This window comes from Nipponia nippon, unplaced genomic scaffold, assembly GCF_047370975.1.
Source record: "Nipponia nippon isolate SJK-2023a ecotype South Korea unplaced genomic scaffold, ASM4737097v1 scaffold_3, whole genome shotgun sequence".
Classification (NCBI taxonomy): Eukaryota; Metazoa; Chordata; class Aves; order Pelecaniformes; family Threskiornithidae; genus Nipponia; species Nipponia nippon.
In genome coordinates, this window is record NW_028262347.1 from 51,952,434 (window position 1) to 51,970,905 (window position 18,472).

The following is an 18,472-nucleotide window of genomic DNA, read 5'->3' on the forward strand; positions in this document are numbered from 1 at the left end:
TAGTCAATCTAGATAACCTCTTCCAGTACTGCACTACCCTCCTAATTAACATACTTTTCCTAATGTCCAATCTGCAAGTCATCCCTGGTGCTTTCAGAGTCATCTGAATTGAAGTAATCAAGTCCAGTCCCCCAAAGTTGAAACTGTGGTCATTACTCTTTGTTATACTGTTTCTACTCAGAAGAGTTTGGCTTCTTTACTTTTAGAAGTCTTCTTCAAATAGTTGTGGGCAGCTATTAGGTCACCCATTAACCTCCTCTTTGCCAGAATAACTAAGGCTTCCTCAGCCTATTCTTTTACATTTTATGCCCCTAATCATCTTGGTGGACCTCCACGAGACCCTGTCCTGTTTCTTAGCATCCTTCTTACACAGAGAAGCCCAAAACTGGACATAATACTCTAGGTGGAGCCTCATGAGTTCCAAGTAAGGGGAGAAAATAACCTCTCAATGTGCTGTTTACAGTTCTCCTAGTGTAACCCAGTCTGCAGTTTGATGCCTTTGTGATGAGAGGACACTGCCAGCTCAAGTTTAACAACCAGGTCTTTTTTGGCAGTGCTGCTAGTCTGACAGTTGGTTTCCAGTCTGTACAGATGCATTCATCCCCAGATGCAGAGCTTGGCACTTCTCCCAGTAGAACTACTTCCTCAAGTTTCTCAAGGTCCCCTTGGACTGAAATTCCATCGTCCTTTAGTTCTTATGGTGTAGATATAGATCCATTACATATGTACCTCGTAATATAATGACAAAATTGAGGAATCTCTTTGCATTTTAAAAAGAAAGAGATACTACAAAGTGACATCTTTGCCACAGTTTATCTGATGCTAGAACAGATTCAAACAATCAGAGCTGAACAAATAGGTTAAATCTGGATTTTTTTGTTCATAGTTATCTAATTTATTCATAAAATACTTTGGGATAAGCTATATGTCAAAACATGTACTGCACTAGGTAGAGTAAAAGCCAAATAATTTGAAATAAGAATGATGTATTTTCTGTCTTAAATAATTGTTCAATACTGATATCATTTGTATTTAATTATTTCTTTGCCATTAGTCTATATTATGTTGGTTTTTTTAAAGAAAATGGGCTGTATTAGAAAGACTTATCAGAAGCAACTGAGATTGCTCATTTGATACTGCTTATGGTTAATAGTAAAATTATAATGAAGTTACACCGGTATGTTACAAATGTAATCTGATTGTATTGAATGCTTCTGTTACATAAGTTATTCATCAAAGCTTTTTAAAAGATTAACTGATACTTCAGTTTCAAATCATTAACTTGAATTGTAATTAATATTAAACAGCTGCATGGACAGCACAATCGATCTGTTCCAAACCTCACTTACTGGAAATTTCCTGTTATCCAAGATAGGGCACAAACCTCAACATGTTCAAGTATGTGTGGTTTGCACATATAAAGGTACCGATCAACTTTCTCAAGGTCAGTTGATTCTGGAAGACTTAAGTACTTCTGAATGATGGTCATCTAAAAGTCTTGCTGAACAATTAGGATATTAGGAACTCATCATGCTTTCAAATAGGGTGTTTGCTCATCAGATACCCGTCATGTTGCTAGGAACCTGTCTGTCACATAATGAGAATCTCATATATCTCATCTCCAGAAGCTTGAAAAATTTTCAGTAATTCATTTTGTTCTGCAGTGTCTGTTTGACTTTCTGACAAAACTGAATGCCTGAAGTTAACAACAAATTGTTAGAAATTACACTGCTTATAACTCCCCCACCAAAAGTCTTTTGCTTCTAAAACATGCTACAACAGTTCTCGTTACCTTATTTAAGAAGGAATAGTGTTGAATTTTCATATTTGTTTCTGCATGCCTTTTGTAGTTTTACAAGATTTGCTGAATGATGTAAAATCTGAAAGCACTGTTTTAATAATTATTTCAGAATATTTTGTAGGTTTATTAGGTGTCAAGTAAAAGCAAAAATATGGGACATTTATTTTTGCCTAATGTTTTGACTTGCAAAACAATTTCCTTCTTTAATTATAGAACACGTACAATGTAGTATAACAGGTAGAACAGTTATATTTAGAGCTCAGTCCAGCATGTTACAGAGCACATTATGCTTGGACTAGCAAAGAATTAAAGCTCTTCCTTTTCTTCTAGTACATATGCAGTGGAATTTGGTTTTGTACTTAAATCACCTTGAAAAATGGAAACAAGCTAGTCTAATCTATTTAGTTTAAGTTAGCTTTCACTGGTTCTTCTGCACCTGTGCAATGTTTATTTTCTAAACATGACAAGACAATGCTTAGGCAAAAATATTATTAGTAGTAAATTATATGGCCATTCTGCTCTGCATTTTAATGAAGGTATTTAAAGAAAACTTGCAATTTCTGCTTAGCCTCTCCTGGAATATATGTGATGTATATTGCTTTCTGCTTGCATAGATCTGATTCCTAGATTGGGGTCATAAAAACAAACCCGCGGTGTGGGGAAAAAAGATATATTGACTACAATTGCACAAAATATAAACCAAAAATTATAGTTTGTTTTGAAATTTTTTTAGTCTGCGAACATCATTATGAGGATTTATTAAAAAAAAAATTGAAAATTTATTTTGGAGTTCTTTTGCTAGGAGAATGTGCATCACAGAATCACAAAATGGTTTAGGTTGGAAGGGACCTCTGGAGGTCATCTGGTCCAACTCCTCTGCTCAAGCAGGGCCACATAGAGCTGGTTGCCCAGGACCATGTCCAGTCAGATTTGGGCAACCTGTGGCAGTACTCGGTCACCCTAAAAGTGAGAAAGTGTTTCATGATGTTTAGAGGGAACCTCAAGTGTTTCAGTTTGTGCCCATTGCCTCTGGTTCTGTCACTGGGAACCACCGAAAACAGCCTGGCTCCATCTTCTATGTACCCTCCCTTCAGGTATTTACATACATTGAGGATATCCCTGCTGAGCCTTCTTTTCTCCAGGCTGAACAGTCCCAGCTCTCTCAGCCTTTCCTCATAGGGGGATGCACCAGTTCCTTAAACATCTTCAAGGCCCTTTGTTGGACTCTCTCCAGTATATCCATGTGTCTCACTGGGGAGCCCAGAACTGGACACAGTACTCCAGGTGTGGCCCCATCAGTAGAGGGGAAGGATCCCCTCCCTTGACCTGCTAGCAATACTTTGCCTAATGCAGCCCAGGGTACTGTCAGCCTTCTTTGCTGCAAGGGCACATCGCTGGCTCATGTTCAACATGGTGTCCACCAGGACCCCCAAGTCCTTTTCTGCCAAGCTGCTTTCCAGCTGGGTACGGGTGCATGGGCTTGTTCCTCTCCAGGTGCAGGACTTTGCACTTCTTGTTGAATGTTATGAGGTTCCTATCCATCTGTCAAGGTCCCTCTGGATGGCAGCACAACCCTCTGGCATATCAGCCACTCCTCCCAGTTTTGTGTCACCTGCAAACTTGCTGAGGGTTATGGAAGACAGTGTCAAAAGCCTTACTGAAGTTTAGGTACACAATATCCACTGCTCTCCCCTCATCTACCAGGCAAGTAATTTCAACACAGAAGTTTATCAAGTTCGTTAAGGATGACTTCCCCTTTGTGAATCCGTGCTGACCACTCTGGATGGTTGTGTTGTCCTTCAAGTGCCTGGAAAGGGTTTCCAGGATTAGCTGCTCCGTCAATATCCAATATTAACTATCTTTTGTTTTTACTTTTACTATACTATACTCCCAGCAGAAATAGTTCCTCTTTGAAAAAGACAGATAGTTGTAGTATTGATGAGGCTCACACATTATATAAGTTATTAGAAAACAAAAATAACCTGTTAGCTTTACTACTCTGAATGCTGTCAGATATTGAACATATCAGGGTTTTTTTCATGAGGTACACATTTGAGCTTGTCTGTGAGTATTAATTTGGAAGCTAAAATAAAGGATGTGGATCCAGCAAAGCGAGAAGGAAATTCCCAAATTTTTGTCTAGTTAAATGTGCCTAGAAACTAATCTAAAGTGTTTTTATTTGGGAAAAAAGCCAAATATATAGGACTGAAATGTTAATGGACTATGAGCAACATTTTAAAGTACTGTATCTCTGATTTACTTTATGTCTGGTAGTGGTTTTGTAACTATATAAACAGAACAGCGAAATAAAATTTAAAAATATTTTCTTATATAGATCTCTGATTTCTTAGCTGTCAATAGTGCAAATATATTTTTGTGTGTTCTGCCTTGTATTTTTATGTTATGTTGTTTGAAATGTGCAAGTGAGAGAATATAATAGTGTTTTTCTTTCACTGGAGAGCTGACCATCCTAATCTTTCTCTGATTTTCTGCAAAGTGTGTAGAATTTAGCTCCTTACGGTCAAGTCTGTATTATTATAAGGAGAGATCTGGGTGGCTTTAAACTACATGGCCTTAGTAATCTCACTCATAATTTCTATGGTATTTTTTTCTAAGTAAAATACCATGTAGCAGTGCCTGTGGTTGCTATGAAATTATGGCATTTCTTAAGTACTGTACCCACTTAGCATGAGGTTTTGCTATGCCTTTGAAGCATAAAATACATAACAACAATATATTTTACAGTATATTATTTTCTGTTTTAAACGTGTACTTAACTTTCTGATGGAGAACTGTTTTGAAAGAAACCTTGCTTTATTGTAACTCAGTTTAGATATTACAAGGCTTACATTACCTCTTCTTACTTAGTTGTCATGGCCTCGCACTACTACCGAACGACTGCTGACAGAAATGTTTGATGGTGCTGCAGCTCAATTCCTTGCCATCCTGGAAGCTCTGTCTGATAGTAGCAGGCATGTGTTGCACCCTACTCCACCTGTTCCTGATGAAATCGAAATTCGTGATGTCATTTCAGAGCTTTTTTTTGCAGGCCTGGAAATCCTCTCAGGTACAGCATAAAGCAGCAAAAAGAGTGTTGCTGAGGAGCCCAGACCTCCACTTTATTAGTTTTTTCTTTGTTATTTCATTTATAATAATAGCACCTGTAAAAGCAGGCAATCTTTCTTATCTTCTTAAAATTTAGGATAAAAATCTGGGCCAATCTCTGTTGTCTGTTTTATCAGTAAAAATCTACAGTAATTTATGCATATCTTTTCTTGATAGGATGGAGTTCACTTTCTTCATAGCAGCCCATATGGTGCTGTGCCTTGCATTTGTGGCTAAAACAGTGTTTGTTGATAACACACCAGTGCTTTGGCTGTTGCTGAGCAGTGCTTGCACAGCATCGAGGCTGTCTCTCCAACCCTCCTCCCCGCAAAGGCCAGTAGGCTGGAGGTGGGCAAGAGGTTGAGGGGGGGCACAGCTGGGACAGCTGACCCGAACTCACCAAACGGCTATTCCGTACCATATGACGTCATGCTCAGCAATAAAACCTGAGGCTAAGGGAACGGATGGGAGCACATTAGTGGTTATGCGTTCCCAAGTAACTGCTACACATCCTGAGGCCCTGCTTTCCACGAAGTGGCTGGATATTTGCCCGTCTATGAGAAATAGTGAATAAATTCCTTTTTTTTTTTTGCTTTACTTGCACACACAGCGTTGGTTTTTCTTATTAAACTGTCTTTATCTCAACCCATGAGCTTTTCCATTTTATTTTCTCTCCCTGTCCTGTTGAGGAGAGGCAGTGAGAGAACAGCTGGGTGGGGTGGAAGCCAGTCAAGGTCAAGATACCCTGGTGTTCCATGTATTTTTTTCAAAAAAATCACTCAAAGTTAGATTTAAAAGCTTGAGAAAAACACTGGACTTGATTATTCCTTCTAAACTGTTTTTTGCTGGGCTCTGGACTGAATATAGCCATAGCTATACAGATATTTTGTTAATAAAAGAATATATAAAGACTAAATACACTTCAGAATCATATTTTCTTGATATGATTACTGGCTGATTGGAATCTAACAAGTCAAATACAATATAAACTGATATAACGAAATGTCTATGTTAAAGGTGGAGTGAGCAGTACTGGTATTCAAGGAAGTCATTGCACCAATCATTTTGGTATAATTAATGCATCATCAACCCTTCTGCAGTTGATACTAACAGGTAAACTAACTTTGAATTTTCAAAGGCTTCTTTACCCAGTGATGCAAATGCTTGGTGAGCAGAATTCATTTTCATGTTAGTAGCAGTTCTATGCATAAAGGGACTGCAAAATGCTGTCCTCTTTGTGTGAGATATGCTTGTTTATACATTTAATATTAAGGCATTCAAAAGGGATTATGTACAAATATCATTATGATTTTCTTAACACAAGCATTATTTAAATAGGATGTAGTAATATAAGTACATTGTAATCACATACTATTTAGCATAGCAGTTCATCTAGATATGTTAATGTGCCTAAACAATCATTCAAAGGCCAAATTCTGCGATGATGTCCTGGTACATCCTTATGGAAGAGAAGCGGGATGCAGTAATAGAAGGACTGTCGTAAGCTTGTTGAGCTCCTTGGACCAATCATTGTGCTGCTTTGGAAAATAACAGCTGTCTGTTACTAAGTTAATATTGCTAACATCTTTTAGCCAAGTGCCGACGTGCCCAAGTGATATGACAATGACTGTAGCATATTCTTAGGACTGCAGAACACTGCTGTATATATTAGCTAAGACACTTGCTTAGAGTTCCAAGGACCAGGGAATCCCTTTTCTGCCTTACTGTGGTTTGGATAAACTTGAAGAGTGCAAAAATAGACTCACTATGTGTACATGCACATTTTCTGATGCAGTAATGAGAAATCCTCACCTAGCTTGCAAGAAATTGTTCCTGTTTCTATGCATTATTTTTACTAAATTTCTGGAAAGAAGGGTCATTATGGGGTGGTAGCCAGATTTAAGCTCTTTCTGCAACAGAAAGGATTAGGTCCTTGATATCCTCCACACAGGTATGTTAATATCAATAATAGTACAGCCTCTTTGGAATGTAACAGGACATTGCAGATGCATCATTAAAGTAGTATATAAGCATAGATATTAGAGCAAAATAATAAAGTTATTGTATCTTGTAGAGCTATTGAAAAATCCTTCAAGATTATGCTGACTATTCAAAAACATATGTGGAGTTTTATCTTTGTATTTATCGATACCCAAATTATTGCTTAAATTAAACTTCTGAATATATATATTAAAACAAGATAAAATATTTTTGTCATCACTGCAGGAGAAAAGGGGGTGTCTGGAGATGCTGCTGTGAAATTTATAAAATTAGCTTTCAGCTATGAAGAATGGGACGTGTTTGATTCTGCTATTGAATTTGTTGTTAATTTTCTTCAGGTAATCCGGGTGCTATTTAGACATTCTTTATGTAGTCTTTTCCTTTGAGGGTAAGGAAGAGTATTCAAAGCACATATTTTAAAGACAAATTTCTATTGTTTTTTCTGTCAATTAGGCTCAAGATGACCCAACATGGAAGAAAGCTGAAATGGAACTCAAACTTCTTACGCTGATGCGACCTTTACTATTTCCAAGAAAATTTAAACATGGTTTTTCTATTAGTGAAAATAATACCAAAGAAGCTAGGATGCCTGATGGTTCTGAAAAGAAGGAAGCATTCAGAAGTGAGTGTTGTTCAGTTATAGCTGTGTTTGCATTTCAAATATTTTTGCAGAAAGAAATTTTGTTTATTATCTAAAAACTATTTAATATGGTGCTTGCAGTATTCTATGACAAAAACTAGCAATTGAGAAATTGCAACCAACTGAATTTTGTCCAGTTTTCATTTGCCAAAACATGACTTCATACCATTTTCCTTGAGTATGAAATAGCATGTATGTTTAACATACATCATGTTATATGCAAAGATGTAAAATGAATGGATGTTTTCAGACAGGTTTTCAGGAAAAAAGTTAAACAGACACATTTGACTTTCTTTTGTCCTTTTTCTCCATTTATGTAAAATTTCTTGGTATCGAAGCAAGAAAAACTTGTTAGAGCAGCTGTAATTTAATTGTATAACATTCCAAAAACCTGCAAATATCTTGAAAACTTTCCATTCCCCAAAATACCAATGCTCACTTTTCACAGAAAGTGAATAAACTTGGGAATATCTGTCCCCTTTGTATTTACTGTTTCTTAGAGTATATTATATGCTGGCATAAATTGGTAAGTCAGTTCACTCAGATGTTTTCAAACATAGGTTTGTAACTAGAAATAATGCCTTGCCTTTCCTTTTCTTCCTTTTTTAAAAACATTGAATATAGAGGGTTCCTTAAAGCACGGAGAGCCTTCTCATGATCTTATGATTTTGGCAACAACAGTATTTTCCTGTGTCTCCACATCTAAGCAGGTATAATAAAATTAGAGACATTATTCTGAATGAATCACATAATCTGTAATGAATGCATATAATTTAAGACCTAAGGAATCAGTTGCATGATTAACGAACTACAAAAATGAAATAGCAAAAATGAAAAAATATACCCATAAGATGTGATCAATTTGTGATTTAAAAAAATAACATTTGTTTCAATTTTTTTTTTTTTTATTTTATTGGTGCTATGTACTCAGGCTACTTTAAAAATGTTTAATAGATATTAAATCCATGTGGAATATCATAGAGCTAATTGCATGTTTCAGCTAATAAAGCAGAGATCAAGTTTCTGATATTAGATTTAGGTGGGCAAATATGTTCAGCTGTAGAAAACGTTTGTGCAATATTTATAGGAATGGGTGCAGTGACCCTAAGGAATGATAATGCCTTTATAGCAGCGGTATGCCTGCAATTTAAGGTAAATTCTCACTGCAAACAAACAAGCAAGGAACAGCAACAACAAACCCAAAGAGAGTGGGAATTTTGTGCTGAAGTCTGCACGACAGAATAATCCCATTATGTATCTGATGGTTTATTCCCAGAGTAACCACTTTTAGCTTACTTGCTCAAACCGAGATGTCCCTTAATGTGCTACTGTGAGGGGAAAAAAATTGCAGTGCAATGGCTCCACTAGCATTTACACTAAAATAGTGATCCAAAAGACTAATGAAAAATTTTCCTGAGAAAAAATGTGTTCTGCTAACATGGCATATGTCTTAACTGCAAAATTAATTTTAGATATAATTTTAATATTGCCCCAGTTTGAGTATAACTGTGGCATACACATTTTTTAGCTTTAGTGTAGTATTTTTAGTCAAAATATCCTGCCTGTGAGGTAGTTATACCTTTAGATAGCATGATTTGTCATTTTTTTACATGACCACTGTATTATGGAGGCACGTTACCTGGTTTTAAACTCTTCTGGTTCTTATACAGTCTCCCACAAATCCTTTGGTACCTAATCTGTCCGGGGAAGAAAGACAAATTCTCCCTTGATTAACAGTGAATTCACTGATGGTGAAGTTACATGATATAGCTGAGCTAATCTAACAGCTTGCTGCCACCAAACAAGTCATCTTGATTTACTTCTTTTTCAGTCTTTTTCTCCCCTCACTTCTCAATATCAATATTCCTGAAATCTTATGCTCACACACATATGAATGTGCAGATAGTGTGGATATAGCAAGTTTGAGTTTCATTGGACCTGACATACTAGTCCAACTCTGGTATAAATGCTGATAAAGATATGTACTGATCCTTAATCACTGTTCAGAATGTGTTTAACAGAGTGTAGACGGACTTGTTTGCCTTTTAAAATGTGTTAATTAGGAATAGAGTTTTGAATTTGTTAATTATTCTCTTCATAAGATGTAGATGTGTTTTAACATTTCGTTCAGTTAGCTATTCCACTCCAACCTTTTTTCTAGTAGTTTAAGTTGTTCTTCACTGCTCCCTCATCTGAGATGCACCAACAACCTGTGGAAGTACTCTGTCAATGCAAAATGAAGCCTACTAATTTAGATCTTCTGCAAATATTTAAATACTGTAACAAAAAATATCCCAAAGTTAATATAACTGTTAAATTACATTACTGAGTTTCCCCAGAATGTGTCGACTGTTACAACATTTCACAGATAGTTAATTTGCTTGTCTCTCCAATGTAATTTTCATCTCACTGCTTTCCTTGTCTGTGTGACTTTTAAGAGCTTGACAACAAAAAAGTTAATACAAAACCCCCAAATGCTAAAACCACTTGGATTGTTGGGAGGAGAAAAGCTTGGGTGATCTACCAGAAATTACTTTTTAAAAAATATTACTTAATCTTTCAAAATGTTGTCATCCCTTATAAGAAAGTCAAATATGATGATTTATTTACTTTGAAAAATTTTGAGAGTGTTTTTATACTGTATATACATGCTTGTTTCTACAGTTATGTTGTTTTTTTTCTTTCCAGAATATCCAGCCTGACAAAGAAATACTTGTTGATGTAATAATGTTTTTGTGGCAGAAGTGTAAAACAGGACTTCAGCGAATCCAAAAGAGTGGAAGTGACTGCTTAAAATATATCCACAAATACAAAGCTTACCAAGTACTCTTTATTATAATGTATTTCTCTTAATATGAGTGCAGTCTGTTATAGTAAAGCCAAGATAAAAAATACTGATCTCCAGTCTATGTACATTTTCTTATGGTAAAATGCAGATATATCTTCTTCACTGAAAATGTGCATTTTATATAAACAGACTGTGCTTCCATATGCCGGTATCAAAATACTTCTTAGCCTTTGCCCAGTAAAGTAACCCATTCTCTGACAGTGGGCCATGATAGAAGCTAAAATAGTGAAAGCATTCGGGCATGATGTAAGAAGCAGGATTTGGTGTGTTATGGTGGAAAATACCAATATAGTTCAAGAAAGTTCCCTAGATCAATTGAAGAAAGAGGGAAAAACCTTACAGCTTAAGAGAAGGAACATGAGGGTCAACAGGATTTGGCTCACTGGACAGACGCACAGCCTTACCTTGAACTTTTCCTGAGCCTGAGAGGCTCTTGGTGAAACGCAGTCTTGGGAAGGATAATTTACACTAGTTTCTCTGGGCTGCCAGTTGGTGCTGACCAAACAGTTTCTGGAGGAGTTAATTTTGTGGCCCTGACCCCTATAATAAAATTGTTGAGAGATTCACCAGAAGGTAATGTACAGTTTCCTCTGTGTGTACAATAGGTGCATTCAGGTTTCTTTTATACAGTTTAAGTGGGAAGATATGGGGATAAATGAGAGGCAAATGATCAAATCTTCTGTAAGGCTTACCACACTGTGACAAAGTATAAAAGATGTGCCCATAGAACAGTCATAAACCTTTCTAAAATAATAAAAAATAACAATATTCTAAAATAAAAAAGTCTGCTGTCTGAAAAAATAGGGGCTTCGGAGCAGAACAAATTCAGCATCTTAGTCTAGTGGTATTCAAATAAAGAAAGGAGTTGTGTCCAGGTTTATGAATCTTTTTAAACAATTTTGAGTGCAAAATCCTATCTGTCTCTGTAATACACAAATAGCTTCCTAAAATGTATTTTAACTCTGTTCTGAATCTTTTTCTTTCCGCTTTCCCCATTTTTAGTGGGTTCATGTACTCTGGATGATAAATGAAGTAATTCCGAAAAGCAGCATAGCAGACACTAATGTTGTAATGTTTGCAGAGGTAACCTTACGTCTAAGTGCAATATTGGAAAATGTAGCTGATTCTGCAAGTAAATCTAAGAAAAAAGCAGGTAAAGTTTTCAACAAAAATGTAGTTGTCTTTCAAGAACGACTTTAAAGATTGGAACTCTTCGGAGTAGAAAATTTTTGCAAATATACATATTCAAAAATTGTTGTAAAGAGATGGTTGAGAGTCGAGCAATAATTTTTTTTACATACAATTTCATCCATAATCAGAGCTAATGAAGCCTGCTTTTCAAAGGATTTATGCCCTATTTCCTTGCATTTCCAGTTTTGCTGAAGTATACATTTTTGAATCACATCTCTTATGATTCGCCCTTCCCACAGGTCTTCTACATGTCTCTTAGCCTCTTCAGAGTAGCCTCAGATCACTCATATGTTGTTTGAATATTGGCTAGGCAGAAGGCAGTGTGTGCTGTGGTTCATTTGGAGCATTCAAGTGCTGGTTGACTAGTGGCAGGCCAAAGAGAAGAGGAAAATATTGAGGTCATACTGAAGCTTTTGCTTTTATTGGGCCATTAAATTGCTTCTCTTGTCTACACACATCTTGATTTTTGTATAGGAATTCAGTTATCTTTGAAATTGAACTTAACTTGGTTGACATTATTGGGATATAATCCAATCACATTAAACAAATTTTCTTACAAAACCTGACTAACAGTGTAAAATATGAATATTTTGACATACTTTTAAAAGTTCTCTCTTGTTGTGGATGTAGGATCTTGGAATATGAATCATATTTCTTGTAATTTTTTTGCAGTAGCTAGAGAATAGATTTTAAGGACCCTTTTAGAGCATATCTAGGAACAGAAGAGAATGACAATACCTTTTGCTTTTTATGAAAGTAAGAAAATCTTGGAACACTACTATTCCATTATCAGGTAGAGTAGGTATTGTTTTCTGTGAATGTTATGAAAATCAGACCATACTGATGGAGATTGGATGAATTCCCATTGTAGCATCACTGCTATTCTTTTTCATTCAGTTTAAATATGTCTATTTGGAGGAAAAAAAACCCTGAATAAATAGGAGCCATTGCTCAAAACAAGCTGATAAATAGCCAGTCAAGCACATGTGTATGCTGAGAAGAGTCTTTTTACTGAATGAATGCTGAGTGAATATAGATTTTCTTATTTATGAGAAAGAGACAGTGAACAAGCAGAAATAAATAGGCAAAAGTGGCACAAGGAGTACAGGAGTGACTAGCAGGTTGTCTCTCTGAAAGGGCAAAAAATGAATTTATTTTGGTGAAGAAATAATTTTTTGACAGGCTTAGAGGGCTGTAAACAAGAGCAAAGAAGCTGCTTCCTCTTGTTTTGGAAAGGAAAACACAATTCTGGGTACATTCTTGATAAATCAAAATAATTTAAACAATCCAAATGAACATTATAAGAGTGATAACAGCCCTTCAAGGAATGTTAAATTGGATAATCATATACTCAATTAGTATAATTGTACATATGTATCTATTGTGTTTAAACCCTGAGAAGCTTTTCAAGAAACAATATAATTACCTTTCATAGTCAAGTACTGAAGAACTGAATTATTGCCAGACTCTTAAGTTAGTAGTAGAGCTAATCAAATGCTACTAAAATTTTCTGACTATATTTCATTTTCGCTTTCTGATTTTCTTCCTATAAAAAAGGAAAAAGAAGTGCCTCTTTCTCACAAGATGAAACCTATGATATTCCTGAAATACTGATGGTAATGTCTAATTTGTTTTAATTAATATAAAGATATAAAGTTTTTGAATAGCATAAGAACACTTATTTCTGCTTGAAGCTTTTCATACAATTTTTTATTTAGTTTTATAAAGTTGAAATGTTTCACACAGTCATGCTAGTGCAGAGGGAAAAAGCAAAGATATTTTTTCAAATGAAATAAAATCTGAAACTTTTCCTGTAGTCTTTTACAGTAATCTGTGATATGGAAGAAGTTTTAGTTGAAACTTCTTTCACAGCATGATCATACTGATTTCCACTGTACACTCTTTTTTATGCCAACATATAGTACCAGCTTTAAATCATTTAATGGCTCATTTTTTAAAGATACAAAGATACAAACTTTAGCCCTTGCTTCATTTAGGGAAATATTTTGGGTTGTGCTTTTCTTTGTTTGTTTTTGTGAGGGTGATGTGGAATAGATGGAACATCCTGAGTGTCCTTGCTTTGTTCAGTGCGTCAGTGCTCAGCACTTTGCAGAAGTGTCCAACCAAATAGTTCAAAATTACTTACTAAAACACATTAAGAAGAAAAGACATACATTAGTCTGAGGATTCAGAAATTTTGTCAATGGTATGTCTTAATGCTTACACACATGGAGAAGCTTTAATTCAGTGATAGTCTATTTAAAAATGTTCATTTTTGAAAAATCAGTGTTTTCTTAACAGCATCTAATGGAACATTGAAAAATTGCTTGTGAAAAATACTGTGTTTGTCAACTTAATTCTCTAATTCAGTTTCATTCTCCTGTAAGCTAACCCTTTGAGTTAGTAAATTGTTTTTTGAGAGCTGAAGGAAAATCAGTCCTAAATTAATTAAAATTACTTGAAATTTAAAACATTGATATTAGTATATGAAAGCATGGGGAGCAGTGCCTATGTAAACATTATTTGACAGAGTTTAAACTGCAACAGCTAAAAATAATAGCGCTTTACTTTTGATAGTCCATATTATAGCTTTTAATGCTGTTATCTAATAAAACGTGTTTCTATGTGTTTTCATTTTAGAAAAGTCCTACAGAACAATTACAAGTTGCATATGAAAGTCTTGAAAAAGCAATTAATGTAATGAACACATCTCACTTAATGACCCTTCTACCAGATGGAAAGTCGATATTTGACAACTGCTGTACAAAGGTAAAGTCTACAAAAATCTACACTGCAACAAAATCTATAAATAATGTATTGGATTTTGATGACTCATATTTTCTTCATACTTAGAAATCTTAGCATTATCAAATGTACCTCATCTTCCCACTCCATGTAAGAAGAGAATAGAAAAAATAAATCTCTGTGTAGTAGAAAGACCATTTTTCTCTTTCAGTAGTAAACTATAAACTCTTTTAGGTTTTCTTTGCCATTTTCTTTTGGAAATAATAATAATTTGTAGGTTTCTCCTATAAAATAAAAGCAGAAATCCTTTTCATATTTATTGCTTGCAGCTGTTTATTATTAACATTAATTTTTTCTGCTGAGGTGAGTTCAGACTTTCTAAATATTATAATTCTACACCAATATGATCTTTGTTTTGTGGAGTGGTAACACAATAAAACAATTTTTTCTGCAGTTTCATATATATTATTAATCCAGTTTCCTATTGATTCTCAGGTTTTGTCTAGTTTTCTTTGTCCGTTAGCCATTCTTTCTCTGTCTAGTCATTCTCCTTCCTTCCCTGCTTTCTTGAATGACTGCATATTACACAGATATGGCAAATATCAGTGTTTGTCAATTTACTGAAATAATGGTATCAATGTCAAGATAAATGCAGTAAGTTAAGTAATAAAAGTTTGTGCTTGCTTAATTGCCATTTCCTATTTATTAGGTGGACTCAAATGATCAGAATTTGAATTCTGTTTTGGGATGTGGTAATGATAAGACAGGAACAGGTAATGGTTTTGTAATGGACTTACACGTGGAGCTCATTCAGGCCCAACATCGAGTAGCTGTGAAACTTCTTAAAATGGCACAAGGTAGGTTTCAGTAAGGCTAAACAATCTTCATAGCTTGATTAGAGTCCTCTGTTAATATATTTTGTAATACTAAGACATAAAGGAGTATCTGCTTTCTGAAGAGGAGCTGATGTTGGGCAGTTTGTATGCCACGTACAGACAGAAAGAATGTATTTAATTTGCAGAATTTAGATTTACCACATGATACTAGTCTCTAACCTCTGATCAACCAATGGGAGTTAAACTTTGCTAACAACTACTGGATTTGATTCCTAGACAGTTTGTTGTGGTATTTCAGTTATAATATTAACTGTTACAGTGTCAGTAAGGAAGAATTGGGGGATGCTCTAAAGAAATTTTTTTCTGTAATGCTAATTTTTTCTCTAGAGAATGACTTGAGTATTTTATTCAATGCTTTTTGTAATCTGAAGTTCTACTGTGAAGTTGTCCTTATCTATTCCCAGTCAGTAGATATCCCACTCTTGCCAAATGCCTTCTGAAAAAAACTCTACTTGGTCTCCCATTCCTGGTGTTTTTTTTTTAATTGAAAGCTAGTATTAGTTTGACACTGCAGAGCTCCCCTGTGCACTGCTCCCTATGATCAAACAAGATTTCTCTTTTCTTGTGGTGTTAGTATAACTACTAAAGATGTTAGAGCATGAGGGTGGAATATTTTTAGTGGCATGATCAGTCCAAGAAATTCTCCTTGAACCAAAGAAAAGAACATGAGATAGAGCAGAGCTTTACTACAAAACTACATATTAACCCCTCTCACTGGAATTTTCTCAATAGCACTATCAGAATGAATAACTCAGGATTTCCTTCCCACAAAGGTGCTCAAAAGGATGACAGAAGTCTTAAGTCTAGCAAGTCTCATGTGAAAAATGTTAAAGATTTCCATTATTTAACAGGTACGGCTTATTAATTAAGATTCTAGAAGTATAATAAATTATTGCTGCTGCTTTATAAATGTCTTAAAATATGTATTTTACAGAGGCACTTATAATGAGAAAAATAAAAAAGAATAAGCTATCCAGAGCAATCTTTTTGATGCAAAAGGCTGCACAGAAGTTCCCTGAAGAGTTAACCACTTCTTCCCAAAGGCAGCTACTGGAGGTAATAAAAAAAAAATCTTATGGTAGAAATTCTTTACCATTATCACAGTTTTTCATGTTCTGTATAATTAAGACTTGGATTACTGCTTCTGACAAAAAGAAGAAAAATGGAAGGAACTCGAGGGACATTGGGTGTTTTTAGCTTCTGTTGTCAAATTTTCCCTGAGAAGTTTCATTATGATAGAAGAATAAAGTGACTTAAAACAAGGAAAGAGCACATCCCCAAATTCTGTGCACACAGGAAACCTGAAAGAAGATATGAACTTTCTTTCTACACTTAATCACCTAGACTTTGCAATTATGAACCTATGCTTTGCCAAAATGTCATGCAGGTTTCCTTCTCCCCATTGCAACCTTCGACATCCTTCTTTTTCCAAGATCTGTAAGTTGTCTTAGATTAATTTGGCTGGTGATGATGACATGGACTTTATTTTATTCTTATTAAATAAACAGTTTAGAAGTTGGAGATTTTGGAATTTCTTGAGGCTAAAAGTAGATTCTTCATGGGGTCATTTTGAAGTCTTTTGAAATCAATGGGAATCTTTCCGTTGAGCTTTGTATCAGCATCTATCCATGAAAATTGCCTTACCATCAGTGGAGCATAAAATTTCTTTTTAGCCTGTACAACAGATAACAGAATCTGCAATTCTCACTATATAATATATGAAAAAGTATTTTAAACAAGAAGTTACTAGAAATTATTTTTCTTCTAAGTGCTACAAATTTGGAAGCATGACACATCTTTTATGTCAGAAGAACAAAAAACTGGATCAGAAAAGACATACACTAAAAATCTCTCTCATATATTTGTAAAATATATGGCATTTATGAATATAAGATGTAGTGATATGGTATGAAAGTTGTAACTGTAGTCACCAATGAAGACTTACAAGCACTTCCCAAGAAATCTGTGATTATCCTAAACAAACATTTGCAAAGGCCTTATACTGACCTTCACTATATTTTACTTCTGTGCACTTTTCACAGAGAAAGATGTAGGTAAAAGAATATAATATATTTGCAGCCAGTTGCCAGAAAAATGTCAGAATTAACTTTGCCTGGACAAACTTAACATGATCTTCTTTGATATTTGTACTATGATGAAATATTTAATTATATGCTCAATTAATCTTCCTTCTTGAGGTGGAAACTTCATGAACAGCAAATCCATACCTTTATTTTCATGCTTCTGTGTAGAGGATTTTGCCTTTTTTATTGTAGAACATCCAAGGGGTCTACAGAGAATTACTCATACCTTCTGGTCTTTTCTACTGTACTCAGCACAACATGATGTAAATCTGTTCTTATTACACTGCAAAATAGGAAAGGAGTTTAGTTTCTTGGAGAAACATACAAATAACCTTTTCTCATGCAGTAAACCACCAGGCAGATAGGGAAGCTTCTGATTCATATATGTATACTCATCTACATCACACTACTTAATTACTTGAGTTACTGTGTACCCTTCATTTTTTTTATTTCTCTCACAGTTGTTTCATTCTTCCATCCTGTCCTATATGTCTAGTTGGACACCCAAGTCTTTACAGAATTGGTGCACTGGTAGTTCTTGTTGGCCAGCTGTAAAATTGAATTAATGTGATTCAGCTAATACCACAGTGCAAGCCTGCGGCAGAAGCAGGGATAAAATGTGTTTTTTATAGTGACATTTGGCTTCCTCAACCATAAGATTATTCTTTCTCCTCTTGCAACACTGCCACATTTATTATCTTCCAAGTTCTACAATTAATGAAGTACAGGTCATGCAGTACCACTCTGTCACACCACTATCTTTATCCAACCTGGGAGCAGTTCCATCCTTGCACTAATAAGAAATACATCCTCAGAGAAGAATGAGCCTGTGATTCTTTTAATCAAAAATTGTATCATAGTACACCTTACTATAAAGAAGTATAATTTTTAAGAAAGCAATGAAGTTTCTAATTACCAATTGCAAAAGTTGAATGGTTGTGTGAGGGAAAGAGTCACTCCATATCTTGTTCTTTATCTGATATTCTTCCTTAAGCATTTCCCACTAGTGTGGATGCAACCCTAATCTAAAGGGGGAGGAAGTAGGGTGAAGTGAGGGGTTGTACAAATGATTAGCTATGTGATGTGATTAAGGCTCTATTAAATCTTAGCTCCGCGTTTCACTATAAATCTATGGCTAGTTTTTGGCCATTTTTGGACATG

At 35.1% G+C, this 18,472-nt stretch overlaps 1 protein-coding gene across 1 annotated transcript in view; it reads left to right on the forward strand.

Moving 5' to 3' along the window:
- CFAP54 (cilia and flagella associated protein 54) overlaps positions 1–18,472 on the forward strand; it is a 119,606-nt gene that overhangs the window by 19,604 nt on the left and 81,530 nt on the right. Inside the window, exons 9-20 of the mRNA XM_087765659.1 lie at positions 4,670–4,868; positions 5,924–6,019; positions 7,133–7,245; positions 7,361–7,529; positions 8,172–8,257; positions 10,236–10,370; positions 11,398–11,548; positions 13,144–13,202; positions 14,227–14,355; positions 15,041–15,188; positions 16,001–16,078; positions 16,162–16,283. Of these exons, the coding sequence (XP_087621785.1) occupies positions 4,670–4,868; positions 5,924–6,019; positions 7,133–7,245; positions 7,361–7,529; positions 8,172–8,257; positions 10,236–10,370; positions 11,398–11,548; positions 13,144–13,202; positions 14,227–14,355; positions 15,041–15,188; positions 16,001–16,078; positions 16,162–16,283 (1,485 nt within the window). The remainder of the gene's footprint in view (positions 1–4,669; positions 4,869–5,923; positions 6,020–7,132; positions 7,246–7,360; positions 7,530–8,171; positions 8,258–10,235; positions 10,371–11,397; positions 11,549–13,143; positions 13,203–14,226; positions 14,356–15,040; positions 15,189–16,000; positions 16,079–16,161; positions 16,284–18,472) is intronic.